The 15,454-nt window shown below is 36.0% G+C and overlaps 1 protein-coding gene across 1 annotated transcript in view; it reads right to left on the bottom strand.

Moving 5' to 3' along the window:
- The window catches only part of nkain2 (sodium/potassium transporting ATPase interacting 2), a 271,975-nt gene that overhangs the window by 155,197 nt on the left and 101,324 nt on the right, over window positions 1–15,454 (bottom strand). The window contains exon 2 of the mRNA XM_088626942.1: window positions 5,446–5,583. Within this exon, the coding sequence (XP_088483068.1) occupies window positions 5,446–5,583 (138 nt within the window). The remainder of the gene's footprint in view (window positions 1–5,445; window positions 5,584–15,454) is intronic.

Genomic DNA, 15,454 nt, shown 5'->3' on the forward strand with positions numbered 1-15,454 from the left:
AAACATATCAATTTGTATCTGGAATTGTTAAGAAGAGATATTTTTTTCTTTTTCACTGTCTATACCTTAATAACTGTCTCATAAGACCATCGATTTAATAAAATAATAACATCACTTTATTAACCCTATACAATTTCTTGCATTAGGAATTTGTCTTTCCGCAGACCCCAGCTTGCTCTCCATGAGACACACAGTTACAAAGACAAGGAGAGAGACTGGGGTCAGAGCGCAGGGTCAGCCATTGTACAGCGCCCTGGAGCACCTGGGGTTAAGGGCCTTGCTCAGGGGCCCAACGGAGTAGGATAAAAAATACTTATTACTGTTTTAGTGAAAAATTCCAATTACACTCTTTGTTTTTCAGAATGATGTGCACTTTGGTTTCCACTCATGAACATTCTTTGAGGTACAGTACAGTTGAATTGTTTGCTTGTACATTGTTGATTATTTTCTTTGTATTTTTGTGTCAGGTCTTGTGTAGTAAATTTGGGTTTTTAACCTGTTGCTTGAACGATTCTTCTAACACGTTCTGCAGCCATTGTGCTTGATATTTCACAGCTGGAAATTCATTGTGGTAGTTCTTTTCTAGCTTCTTTGTGTTTGTCAATAATAACCCACTCAAAGCAAAATGACTCATTCCGCTATCTTTCTGGTAGTTTGTTCTGTGTTTAGTCTTCTTTCTTGCATTTGGGATCATTGCTCTGCTCTTTAGTTTTTACTACTGTATGTATATACTGTACCTCACCAGGCTAAATTAAAGGGTGGAGTGTTTGCTTTAGATATTACAGTACATACATAATATACTGTATAGACACGGGACAGCTAATGGCGTACCTGCAATTCTTAATATGCAAACTCACAGGATAATTTCTTAAAATAAAATTTCTCTCTTATTCTCTTGTTAAAGGATATCATGTGTCCCACAGGAGGGCTGAGGCAATAAAAATGCAGCACAGATTCTTTATTCACTTAATGATTCGAGAACGAGAAGATAAAAGAGGGACACAGAAAAAAAAACATTATCATTACATGTTGCACCAAACATTAAGTAGACAATTTCCATTTCAGATTTTGACAGTTAACTAAAACAGCAGGAGACCGTGTACGAGTCCACAGAGACAGAGCACCACTCTCCATATATCTGTATATCTGGAAAGTTTGGTTGTTTCATGGCTGGCTACAGTTTGCCCAGGATGGCCAGTGTCAAGACCTGTCACCTGATTCGGAAGACCAGCTCTTAGATTCAGATTCATGTAAAAAAAAAAAAAAAACATTTTTCTGGACCAAATGTTGCAAATTGGATTCAAGAAATCCATAACACCCTGTAGGGATGAGTTAAGGTTAGTATTTTAATGATTTCTTTTTCAGCTAGAGCAGTGCTGACATTCTGAATAGTTTAGAGCTACCAATGCATTATAAGGGATGTACCAAACACCCTGGAGTGAAGAGAGGGCAGCGTCCGTGACTTCCCTCACATATATGCCCCGGTGAAAATGTTTCATATTCGAGATCTTTAAATTCTTTTAAATTTGTTATTTTTTTCCATGAATATGCAATGATATACTGTACATATGAATTCCCATACTTGAAAAGAATCAAGAATACTGTTCTACTGAATTCAACAGACCATTCAGAAAGGGCACTGTACAGAGGGGTTTTTACTGTCACTGAATTTGACATGTTGTCAGGGCATTAGACACAGAGGATGGGAGTGTGTAGCGGAACTTCATTTGGCAATTCTCCACCTACCAGAAAGCGCCACATTAAATTAGAATAAAAATTCATTTGCACTGACAGCATCTCTAAAACTGACATCAGCAAGGGTAATGTTAGACAGAAAGCCATTTAACTTTCTAGAAAGATCTTGTATGTGTCTGCATCGATGCGATATAATCACTCTGTAAAATAATATATAAAGTTAATATATTCTGTCTGTCAGAAATGACATGAGGTTTACAAAATCATGATTTAGACCACCAATATATTTACAGCAAAACCAAACTGGTAAGAAAAGTGTGGATTTATATAGATCTCCGTACTTTGCTATTGAAAAGACAGGCTGTCAACGTGTTTCATATAAATCCGGATTATTTCTTTCCCCTCTTGGATTCACACATTTCTAAGCTGTTTCAGTCAATAAAGTTTTGATACCAAAGGTTTTCAAAAAGAATAATATCTGTGCAATCAATCATACTTTTACCAGTTGTGTAGGAGAAAATCGCTGACAGAAATGGTAAAGCAAACACTCCCCCAAAAATGTGGTCTGAAAATCTTATTTGATTCCAAAACACTTCAAAAGTGCTTTTTCTCTACAGATTTAGTGCTGTACAGGGGTCTGTACCATCCCAATCAAGTAAACAAACTTTTTAAATACAGGAAATGATTGGATATGGATGGTGCATACAGTGCTGAGGTGGGGAGTAGGGCTTTTTGGGGTAATGACAATTTGGCTTTTTTTCCTGTGGAAAATCCCCAGTTTCACAAAAGATTAATCTGACATCTGCATCCTCCACTACAGATGCTCCACACAACATCACTAGAGCATACCCATGGATGAACACATTTATGATCCCCAGTGCTGTATTCACATTCAACAATTTTAATTACAGTTGTATTAGCAGGTTATGCCAGTCTAACAACCTCAAAAGAAACATAAGAACATTTGACCTGTCTTACCAATTTGGTTACTGAACCAAGCATCTCAGGCAGCTTATTAATTCAAAGATTTCATTTGATCCTAGAGAATGAGCTTCAGAACGATATGTGATAACTAGTTTCCTCTGTGGCGTTTGTTTGCTTCATTATTAAAATAAATGTTTTGCTCTAATTTAACTAATCTACTTTTTGTGCTGCCACACAGAAGACCCATTTCCCTCAATGCACATCAGTATAGATAGAAATGATAAAAATGGTCATCTCCATTCAAGAGCCACAGCATCTCGTCTGGCCAGAGCTCCCCATGGTTACTACAGTGTTAAGTAGACTAGTGAGCACATCTCTCCTTTTTGAATTTCTGGAATGATGTACAGTGTAAGACCTACTAACTTCCTCTGTGAAGGTCAGCTAATCTAATGTTAAGTACTCAGGTAAATAATGCATTGTTATGCTGCATTTCTGATTTGTGCTCTAGACTTTTCTCACCTCTCCAAGATAAAACAGCCATTGATGATATCTAAACTGCACAGACCCATTCAAAGAAAGATGTTCCTCATAAAGACATACTACAGTATATCACATGTTTCAGAAGCTGTTCGAACCTGCATCACACAGCTGGTCTCTGGTTACAGACCTTACTTGACCTGTTGCTACAGTACCTAAATCTAGGATTCAGATGTGGGTTGGCTTGCTCTGTACAGCACTAATAGACACAGGTCTCCAGTGCAGTAGAAATTAGTGAAAATGATCAAGTAAATAAGAATGGACAATGGTGCAATTCTGACATGGCAATGTTACATTTTTGGGATGACAGTGTTTGTATGTTGGCAGTAAAAAGTCACAATTAAAAGTCAGTAAAAAGTAAAATGATGATCTCCAGCTACCTGAAACAGGGTTTTGCCAGCTTCTGAAGTCAACATGAGAATAGAGATGAGGAGTGGTGTTTTCATTCTCTTTAAATGTGAGCAGTGTGTTATGTGCATAGATTCTAAAATACTCACACCTTTGATTGCTGCACGTGCAGATCATTGGGTTGTAACACGCATCTTCTACCAGCATGCTAATCAAGTGTTAAATGTTATTCAGTGATGAGTAATGGCATTAAAAAATCACTTTTTTCTGTAATCATTTTATTTTATTTATATATATAACTTTTATTATAGCCAATAAATAAATAATTAAGGTTCTATTGCATCTTTTCTGTTCCAGGTGTTTGTTATGGAACATTTTCCTGTGAGGCACAAACATTATAGATGATAATATTTAAAATTAAAAATAATATATTTTAATTAAAAACATTTTAGTGTAATTAAATATCTCAATATTATACTATTTTCTGTCAATACACATCAATAAAGAACTTCATCTTATCACACTTACAGATATGTTTTTATTCTGAGGAAACTTCAGCAGCTTGAGGAAGATTCAGTATTTTTTTGTAAAATAATAATTTCATGTTGTTTTGGAAAACCTTTCAATTTCATTACAAGCAGGACTCATTTTATTTCTGACTATGTTGCAATGTTTTGTAAAAGACGATAACCATTCAAGTTATGATTTGTTATTTTGCTTCTGTTCTGAAGAGTAGCTTTCATTTTTCAAGCCATACATAACTAACGTAATAAATTTGAGTTCCTCTGAAATCTGTTTATGGCACAAATGACTGAAGTGAGGTGTCAGTGGAAAATCATATATACCAAAACAGCAGATTTATTTTCTTAATATTCAGTTTACCAACTGTTACTGTCTTTCTTTTCAAATTACAAAATGTCTGCAAGATCCATTTATTGAGAAAAGAGAAAAAGGAAGATTATGAATTTGTGATTACATTCATAAGATTATGAAAGCACTTAACATTACTTCTATTCTTCCTGTCAGGTTTTGTGTCAACTTCAAGATCCATGTCTCAGTGGGGAGGAGAACAGAGTGATGAAGTCAGTTCAGAGATGGGGATTAATAGAAGGTCATGATTGGTAAAGGCCAGGGGGAAATTTGGCCAGGGCCCCAGGGTAACACCCCTACTCTTTTCAAGAAACGCAATGTTTATAATTATTATGAATTTATGGAATTATACAGCAGTATCAGACGTCAGATTTATTACGTGCACATTGTTTCATGATACATAGACATTCAGTGCAAATATAAAGATAGATACATATAGACAAAGTTCACAAATGAAGTACATAATGAAAAAAACATTAATAATATTTAGTCACATCATTTTAATATTAAGACCGTTGACAGTCAATTAAGCCACATTATTTTTTAATCAACAGTCCAATCTAAAATGCCAAAATAGTAGCACCGATTATGCTGTAGGCACAGTATTTGAGTTTGTGCACTGTAAAATGTTGAAGTGAGGAGTGAATAAAACTATTTTTCTCCAACAGCAAGTATTCCTAGATCTGGAGTGATACTACTGCAATAAAGCTAATTTGAGGAAAGAGAATCTCCTCACTGCTCTTTAAGGACCAGGGGGCTGTGGGCTGATCAGTCACATCTGACAGGAGGTTCAGGGAGGGGAACAGAGTGAGTTGTAGGGAGCAGAGACTCTTCCTCCCAGATTCTGTCCAGGGGAGGGGCAGATTATTACATTATGATACAAGTACAGTGGTTTTATTTAAGAGAAATACAGTACACAAACTGTAGATGTGTCTTGTTTACAATGTTTGGACTCAAAAAACACAGTCATTAATAACTCTCTGGCTTGTAGACTGCTGAGAGACGCAGATATTTCTTATAATTTCTTCAATTAACAGTATGAAATCTGACCATAAGTCATACTCTACTTACCCCTGTCACGTATCGTGGTCTGAACTGAACTGTTCCAAAGAGGCCAAGAATCACTGTAATAATATGGACAAAGTTCGTAAGGATTGGAGCCCACTGGTAACCAAGGAAATCAAATATTTGTCGTTCCAATATGCAGATCTGAAAAAGAAACAGCAAATAATAGATTTTATACTATTTAATTTAATATTTAAATAGAGTTTCTTAACTCTGTTATTAGACTTAACCAGACAAATTCAGGCTAGCTTGATCTGTTATTCATTCAAAACCTGAGAGCTCAAAATTATTAATGCAGAGGGAACAAAATTATCCCAATTGTGTCTGAAATAAATCATGGAAAATGACATCTTTAAAGTACTACAGTATACTGTACATACTGTACTGTACTGTACATGGGAAACATTTTAGAAATAATGACATTTCTTCATAATCAGAAGGATAGGGATACTTTATCATTTAAAACAACTGTAGCAAAACCTCAAATGTGGCAAAAAAACTGGCTTGGTAACTGTATACAGGCATTGAGCATGACGCAAGAGTTATAAACCAATAAATGTTTTTTAGAAATTACTATGGAGGAGAAATGTAGGTTATTTTTTTGTAAGTTTTCTAAAACCATTTCATGTGTCTTGGTAAAGGTGAATTGTATTTTTAAAGCTCTAATTTCCCACTTCTTACCTACACTGAAAGACTACTGTTGGTTGAGCTGAATTGCACATTCTTGCACAATATTCTGTGGAACTAATTAGCAAATACGTCAAAACAGTAGGTAGGTTAGATTCTGAAACAATAACTACTGTAGCACTGATTTTCATTTTACTAATGGACACAATTCAGCATTATAAAGACCTGCCTCCACTTAATTTTAATACTAGTTTCAAATAAGAAGAGTCACTAACTGAAGAAATTGATTACATTCAATGACAAAAATACACCTGCGAAAGGTAACATATAGCATACAACATAAACTACTGTATATAGTAATCAAAATCTAGATACTCATACTAGGAAAATTAAAAGTACATTTCATTTGTTTACTTTGTTTGTCAAAGCCCTTCTAAAATTCACACACAATGTGGTTAAATTAAATCTAAAGGAAGCACATATATTACCTCAAAGAATAGCACCCATTTTTTTTCAACATGGAATTGGTAGAAAACATCTTTAATAAAATTTAGAGGAAACAGAGAAAATGACCACTAACAACACAAGATAAAAAAGAGCATGTCTTGTGTGTTCTTTACTCCTCATTAACTAAAGTAGGATTTGTTTTTAAGAGATCTGTAGTGGAAATCTAATGAGTTAATTGATTCTTAAAAATGTAGAGAGCTTTACAAAAAAATATATTGGTGCTTTTAGATAATATTTCAAGGATATAACTGCTATGCTACAGTACGTGCAGAATTTTAGAAAACAGTTCATCAACAAAGTACACTGTTTAGGTTAGTTTAGAAGACAATGTACCAAAACAATATATGCTGTCTGGGTCATTAGAATTAGCTGAAAGTAACTGATAAGCTTTGAATAACAAATCTAGTTTTTCTTCTCTCGCTCTATGATGTAATCTGTTTTCTCTTAGAGAAAGGGGAAGTTTTAGAAGGGACCAAGTGCTGAACTTTTTTACAGCGCAATGTCTTATAAAAACCCTGTACTGCTTGTAACAAATTGAGTCTCTGGTTGCACTTTGTGAAGTGGCAGCAGGGCTCCCAATATTGCAATATTGAAATAAAGACCTTACTCAGGTGAGAACTCTCTCTTGTGGCTTCCTTGATAGTTAAATTTCCATGACAGATCTTACAACATTACTGTACCACATCAGCAATCATCTTTGACTTTATTGGGATTTCAATTGGGATTTGCAGTACATTACTAACACCTTTGGATCAGGTGTCTAACTGGGACTGACATTTTTGTATGTATTGATTATTTAGGTTTAACAACACATCTTGCAGGGCACTTAGTTGTGATTAGTGACACTATCTATTGTTTTCCAGTTATGTTTTTACTCCATCTGCATGAAAAATACTGTGATCTGTGAATGAAGAATAAGCAATTAAATTCTCTCAGAATATTTTCATTCTGTGAACAAGCCATTTGCATACACTTACAGGTAATGGAGTTATTTCTCAGTTTAAAGTAATTAGCATTTTGATGCATAATTTGACAAATTAATAGTATAATTGTTTGTTGATGCCGAAGTAGAGAAAGCATTGTAGTGCTGTTAGTATATTGGGAGACCTTAGGTTGCACTTGGATGAGAGCGGGGGACCACTGGGGTTATGGGTAAGGACTCATGAGGGGAATGTTTATTATTCCATTGTGTTTGGGGAAAATAATATTTTTTTTCTTTTCTCCAAAAAATCATTTTTTATAGCCCCAATGTAGAGATCACAACAACCGACAGCATTTTTAAAGTGTAAAGAAAGTAAAAAAAACTGTAACTGTGATTGCTTTTGCTTAATAGATGAAGTCACTAACTTAATCTATTGTCTTCTAATATCCTACCTGATTCACAAATAAAGTAATGAACGTGGCTAACTGGAACAATATTTCAAGGCACTCAGTTTATTCAAAAAGGCTTTTCTGATGAATATGATTTCAGTAGTCAGGCCAAACCGTAATTAAAATGAAGAAGCAACTCCTCCTGATGGGGCTGTTGGACCAGATGATATGAAATAGATCTCAAACAAATTATATATCATTTCATTCTATAAAATGTAAAGACAGAATATGAACGTGGAATATGGTGACAACGCTTAAAGGGGATTTGCTTTAATGCTCCATAACTTTGAAAGACCACATTCAGGGGATTTAAACATGTTGATTATGATATGATGAGCAGTGAGTGATGTTGTGCCAAATCAAGTCTGGAAAGCATTGTTGGTGTTTAATGGAAGTGGTGTAGGACAGTAACAAGTCCTTGTTTGACAACGTTGATTTGTCCGTGCTGTACAGGGATTGCGTACAGGTTTCAGAGAGAGGAAGCGGTGACAATTATTGTAATATAGTGAAACTTGGCTTGTAACAATAATGTGTGAAAAGGTTAGCATTGAGAACAATTAAAGGATGGGAGGTTTTCTCCATGCTGAATGGAACTCAGACACTCCATAAAAATCGGAGTTAAGGTTGACAAAAACTGAGCCTTTTCAACCTTTCTATTGTATTTCACAGACTGAAAGAATGCATTGCTGGCACACTCTACAAGGTTCCCGAGGCTTAGGATCAATAGACAAAAATTTAAGGTAATGAGAAATGATGGTTGATATGAGCTAAGTGTTTCATCACATTTCTTTGAAAAAGTGTGATGCCTTTTAAATGAGAGACACATGATGACTTCATTGATGCAGATGGGTAAAGGCTCAAACTGAAGATAAGGGAAACAGAGCCAAGCAGGAGCCAAGTGTGTAATGTAATGTCTACTTTGATGCAGGTGGGTGGTGATGAAAGGTGAAAGCTGGGGTGCAGAATTGGAGCCAAGCAGTGGAGCTGCTGCAGTGAGGTAATGAGAGCCTTAGAAATATTTCTGAGACAGCCAGAAAGAGTGGAGAAATCTGAGCATGATGAGTGAAAAAAAGGGGCAGCAAACTATTTCTTCTGCAGACAAGTATCTATGACACTTATCACTGGTGGGGAGAGTCACAGACGGACACTACTCCATCTTGGATGCCAGTATGTTTCCATATGTTCCTGCTGTGAAAGATGAACCCAGATCTGACATCAGCTGAGCTGTGTCCCATTTGGAGCTTCATCAACATGGTAACTCTGGCAAGGAAGTGGTTTTCAAGTCGTGTCTAGATCAGACTGGCATCGTTGGCTTAGAAAACAAGATGCAAATTCAGCTAATGGGAGAGCTGCTGGTGCAGCTGGTTAGGGAGACAGAGATGAACATCAAGAAACCAACCAAATTAAGAGCTTACTAGAAGGCCAGGGGAGAAATTCAGATTCCAAATCAGGCTGGTATTCAGGGTTTGGCTGTTGACAAGAAAGCTGGAGTTTGTTTTTGTTCTAGCAGGTGAAAGAAAGAAGAAGCCGAATATTGTTACAGGGTAAGGACTTTTTCTACTGAGAGCAAACTGCAAATGAAAATGTTTTTTATTTATTCTTATTCCCAACAGGAACAGTAAAATGGCAGAGAGAGGAAAAATGGGAATAGAGGGAAGAGCGGATCATGACTTCAGAGGAGCAGTTGGGGCTCCATGTGCTTGTGGCTTCATCACAAGATGGGAGGAGAAACAAGGAGGGCAGCAGTATGGAGGAGGGCAGCATGGAAACTCAGGTGGTGAAGGTGTTATTTAAAACTCCACTAATTACCTAAGATTCTCACATTTCACAAGCTTTAAAACTTTCATGGCATTTTTCTTCGCTATATATACTTTTCAATGTTAATGCATCCTATTTTAATTTTATTCAGTAATGGAACTTGCAAGAATACAGTGACCTCTGAGACTGACCCTGATTTTTTTTCATACTGTCTGCCTGAAGGTCTACAATCGTCTTATACAAATGTAAAAAATGTGGCATTTCTGTGACCTGTGTCGGGGATACGTTTTGCGGTCCAGTCGCAATGCAGCTCTTCATTCCCTATCTTCACTGTATTTCCAAAGTCTCTGATTGGGCTGAGTATCAGCCATACTTCCTGCATTCAGCATGTCTTGGATAAAAGGAACCGGTCTTGCATTACAAGGTTTGGCATTCTCTATGCTTAATACTCATTTAAATAATCTTTGGGATTCTTATTTAAGAAAAAAACCATGTGATAAAGGCTACTGATACTCAGCACAAGCTGTACCCTGATTAATTGGGAACAGTTACACTAGTTTTATATTTCGGGTTTAGAAAGAAATGGCATTAATGAGGGCATTTCAAACCACAATGAAAGTAAAATATACAGAGTAACATTAAAACCTTCAATTAACATCACAATATACTGTATACCAAATTTCCAGCACCATATTCTTTGATTCAGAACAAGACAACCAAACCTCTGATGAGGTGAAGCGGCCCTATTACATTGTGAACAAGTAGGCTTGTGAATTAAATCCAGTAGAAATATTGCTCAAGACTTCGAGACGGTTTTGCTGACAAATACAGTTTACTTGTTAACTCTGCATGTAAATCACATTGAAACATTTCTGTTTTTCTGTTTTCATTTCTGTGATTACAGTTCCCCTTAATACCCTTGCATTTACTTGCAAGATTATCCTTACTTTGTATCCTTAAATCTACTGTTGATTTACAGTCAAGCATAAAAACACAATTAAATTTGTACAGTAAATTTATTCAATATGAGCACAGGCTGAAATCTTTTTGTGGCTATTACACAGTAAATAGCTTTTTCAATAAAGCATATATGCAGTAGTTGCAATACCACACACACTTATCTGAATGAAAACAGAAAATAAAGGATCTTTAATCGAAAAAAGTTGAATCCAAAACTCACTGTAAGACGCATAATTGTAACATATTTTGTGTTTGTGGTATTCTGCTTTATATGGGCATATGCAGATATTTTGCATCAATAACTGTTCAACAGTAATTCTTGCCTATGAACTCCTGTACACAGCAGTTCCACTGTATTTTAGCCTGTGTGTAACTGAGAATAAACAAAATGCAATTAGATAATAAATAATATTGTAACGCATATGGCCAACATTACAGGTTGTGCGAGCCGGCTTTCCAGCACGGTGACTTCACCGCCCTTCCCTGTGAATAGCGTCGGGCTGATGGGCTATTTCCCTTTAGCTTAAGTGGCTGGGTCCCTGTTGAGTGACGCCGGAGGCCCAGGTTCGAGTCCCCAGCGGAGGGGGGGCTGACCTGAGGCGGCAGCGGTGAGGACGCATACCCACATGACCCCGAGAGTGCAACAATTTTATTTAAATACAAATTGTGAAAATTTCACAAATACAGTAGATATCTTTTAAAAGGCGGTTTGAAAATTCTGTTTCCCTCCAAATGCATGGACAAAAAAACTATATTTCCCAATATGCCCCACACATTCAAGAATTCTGTGAAGTAAAATCGACAGATATCCATCATGCAAGTGATCATTAAAATTATATAAAAATATTCTTAGCAGTGCATACTGTACCTCAATGGCAAATTGCAAATTTTGTGTTTATTTGCTTTTAAATACAATATGTTTTTAAAGGCACTAAGTATAGTATATTGTGGTGCAGGGAATAAGCACACAGAAGAGTGGGAATGGAAGTGCCTGCAGGAAGAAAGCCAAGCAGGTCAGGTTGGGAACCTGAGGTCACAGACCCGGACAGGTAAACATAAGACAGCCACAAGCATACACTCACATACCACGTACCAAAGCCCTGTTCTTCCCCCACAAATACAGGACTTAGCAATGTCCCTGATAGTTCCCAGCTATCCCAGACAAATTTATTTATAAATAAATAAAATCTAAAAAAATATCTGAATAAAAAGCAATTCTAGTGAATTTTGAATCACATTCTCGATGGCTGCATATGTATGCACAGTATATTGAAAAACTTAAAAGTATTGTAACATAGCACAATCGGAGTCGTGGCAGCAACGTAGTAAAGCATTCTTTCTCAATGCGATCAATGTATGTATTGAAATTCTCACTACTATTTAAAATATACAGTATAATTAGCACAGGTAAGCACAATTGAATTAATAAACATTAAATACTGCACTGATTTGTCTCATAACCACACACACAGCTACTTCACTTTAAGGATTCACTGTGTGGCAAATTGCAATGTTAACAATTTCAGTTGTTTTTTTCCCTACATGAAATTCCTTGTTTTCTGAGAATGTTACATTTTAAAATAATTATAAAATATAATTATAATAATTATAAAATAGAATATGATATACTTTGTATAAAAAACTGATAAACATGATGCAACAGCTAAATAGTGTACATATCCATATAAAAATTCCTATAAACTACAAGTAGCTCAGGATGTTTTTCATTACTTTGAAGTAGCTGTCAATGAAGAATAGGGATGACTATCCCAGGTGTAGACTGTTTACATAAAGTTATTACACCGAAATTGTATCCCAAATGGCAGATATCACAACAGCAGCCAGTCCAGCGCTCCCGCAAAGTGTAGTTCAGGACCCTATGCAGACGGTATAATCCGGAAGTAAGTGGAGAAGGACAACAGGGGGAGGAGACGAAGAGAATCAGGACAGGTTGACAGACAGGGGTATGTGACTATGGTGATGCGGTGCTCGGGGGGCATGGCAATGCCAAACAAGATCAGGGAAGTCCAAAAGGGGGAATCCAGGGTGTAGTCCAAAGTCCTAAACCGGGGGATCCATCCAAGATGAAACAAACACAATTAAAATCCGGAACTGGATCCGGAACAGGGACAGGAAATAAAACCAGGGTAACGAGGTCAGGCGCTCCGAGCCCCGGACTCAGATGGTCAGGACGCCGTGATGAAGCCTGTGTTGTCGGGTGTCTCCAGAACTCACTGGTAGGCAGGCTTCCGGGCGTCCAGCTCCCAATGCTGAGCCAGGCATAGCGGGAGCCCCCTCCCTAAATAAAGATGGACTAAAATCCGAAAGGGCCGGAGCGCCCTTAAGAGGAGGGATTACGATCGTGACAGGTATTTGAAGTTGGTTGACATTAACATAATTGTCAATTCATAACTCCATAGATCTCAGTTGGATTAAGATCTGATGATGAAGTGATCAAGTATATGACATTGATGTGAGAATGAAGAATAAAGGTTTGAGTGGCCTTTGATGTGCAGTGGCAGGTATTATTGAGTTGAAAGATTCAAGGATTAATTTGGCATCAGGCTTGCTGTAACAAAAGATGAATCACCAGTCTCAAAATATGAGAACAATGACATCAACATGCTGATTCCTTAAGTCTGCATAAGGATCTCTAGCAACATTGCTTTACATCATGCACAAAAATGTTGTTCCTCTTTCAGATCTCAGCAAACACTTTTGTGGTTTCTCCTGTATTCAATGGCTCAGCTATCTCCACACCAGCTAAAGATTATTAGAATTAGAAAACACCACCTGTTTGTTGCCAGTATCCAAAGGGTTGTTAGAGAGCACACTGTAGTCATACATTTCTGAGACAGCGAGTCAGAATATTGGCAGTTTTAAATCATCTTATTAACTGGTATTTTGCATATGTGTTTTCAATGATGCACACATGTTTAATGATTTTTGTTTATGTTTTAAATGGAAGTGATTTCTTAGATTTTTAGAATCTGTCTGATTCTAAAAAGTATGTCTTGGGTCATTACAAAAGCTTCTTAGGTCAAACACAGATAGATTCTGTTGTTGCTGACAGCATAGCTGGCATTTGGCAATGACTGTCCTAGCAACATCAGATTGCAATGTTCACCAGTGCTACATTTGCTTCACTCCTCTGTTTCACAGAGTCATAACATTGCTCCAATGCTATTAAAAAAAAACACATCTGAGCTTTTTAACAACTGTATACACGCATGGCTTTTACACCTGGAGACAAACAAATGGACATTTCTTTCCATGTACTATATGGATTTTCCCATTTTTGCAAATTCATATTCAATTGTTAAAAAGGAAAGCAGAAAGAAGAAGCACACTGTACACATTTCTAAAGGCATATCACAACCTTTAACATCTTTCTACCACCAAGGGCACTGGGCAGCAAATATATTACTTCTAGAGTTGCCTAAACATATTTAATCCTGTTTCTTTCTTTTGATGTATATTTAGTTTTACTATGAAAATTAAAATTAGGACAGTAAAGGACCAGTGAGAATTCATGTTAATTTATTTCTTGTTTTTACAATTTTGGATGAGATTAAATGTGCCACCCCTTTTCAGTTCAAAAGACGTTGGAGTAATTTTGTTGTTTACTTGAAATGGGTTTTTGTACATAATATTGCAACACTTTAATGGCTGTTTCCCCCTGTACTCATGTATTTCTTATTGAATGTGCAACATCAAGAATACTAATGTGTAAATAGTAGGTAGATCAACTGTAATAAAAATAAATCAGGGTAGCTCTTTGGCTATATTTGATCTAATAGTGATTGTGTGAAAATACCATTGTGACATTTCATTTGCTAAGTGCAGGCAGAGTAATGTTAAAAATCAATAAATTTCATGTCTATTCATCTAATAACAAGAGGTATATAGTAAAGGGATGATCAAACAATAAAAACAAAGTAATGAGATTTTTATTTAATGTTTGGAAATCACTCAAGTACCGCAAGTACTATATTGTTCTCTTAAGGCTGGAAAAGGAGATTAAAGGTAATCAGATGACAAGAAAGGATGCAGTGAAAATGCCCAGGTCTTTGTGACATTGGAATTCTTAGCTATAATATTAGGTTTTGTAATAGCAGATATGACATTTACACAAAGTATGAGCTAAAAAGTAGAGCAGTCAATAAGCAAAGAAGCTTTACACTGATGGACATATCAATTTATTATCATGATTCCCTTCTAAGGCATTTTAACAGAGAAACCCGAGTGGTGCTACTAAGAGTGACACTAATGGAATGTTTCAAGTGCAGTTATATATATATAAATAAATCCTTTTATGTGATCAACTCTCAGATGTTTACAGTTTTATTTAATTGCTATCATTGATTTAATACAAACCAATATCTATTTTTTTCTAAAAATTGGGATGTACATTCCTTGTCATAATGGAACACAACTGTTCTCCATCACTTAAAAAGTAACAAGATCCAGTGAAAGAAAATGAATATAATAAACTCCACGTATAGATAAAAAGGATATTAGAAAGACATACAGTACATAAAGATCAAAATTAATATTGCAATGGGAGATAAATAAAACCTTTCTTTAATATTCCAAAAGCAGCAGTGTCTCAGATATATTAATAGGAAAGCTTCACAGAAAATGACAGAACAGACAAGTCTAATTATATACTAAATGAATACTTCACTCAGATGTTCTCCAACTTGAAGAAATTTACATCAGATATACATCAGACTAAGAAAATAAAAAAATACTATCAAACAAGTGGCAAAAGTATTACAGGTACTGTATG

This window comes from Lepisosteus platostomus, chromosome 3, assembly GCF_059453375.1.
Source record: "Lepisosteus platostomus isolate fLepPlt1 chromosome 3, fLepPlt1.hap1, whole genome shotgun sequence".
NCBI classification, from domain to species: domain Eukaryota; kingdom Metazoa; phylum Chordata; class Actinopteri; order Semionotiformes; family Lepisosteidae; genus Lepisosteus; species Lepisosteus platostomus.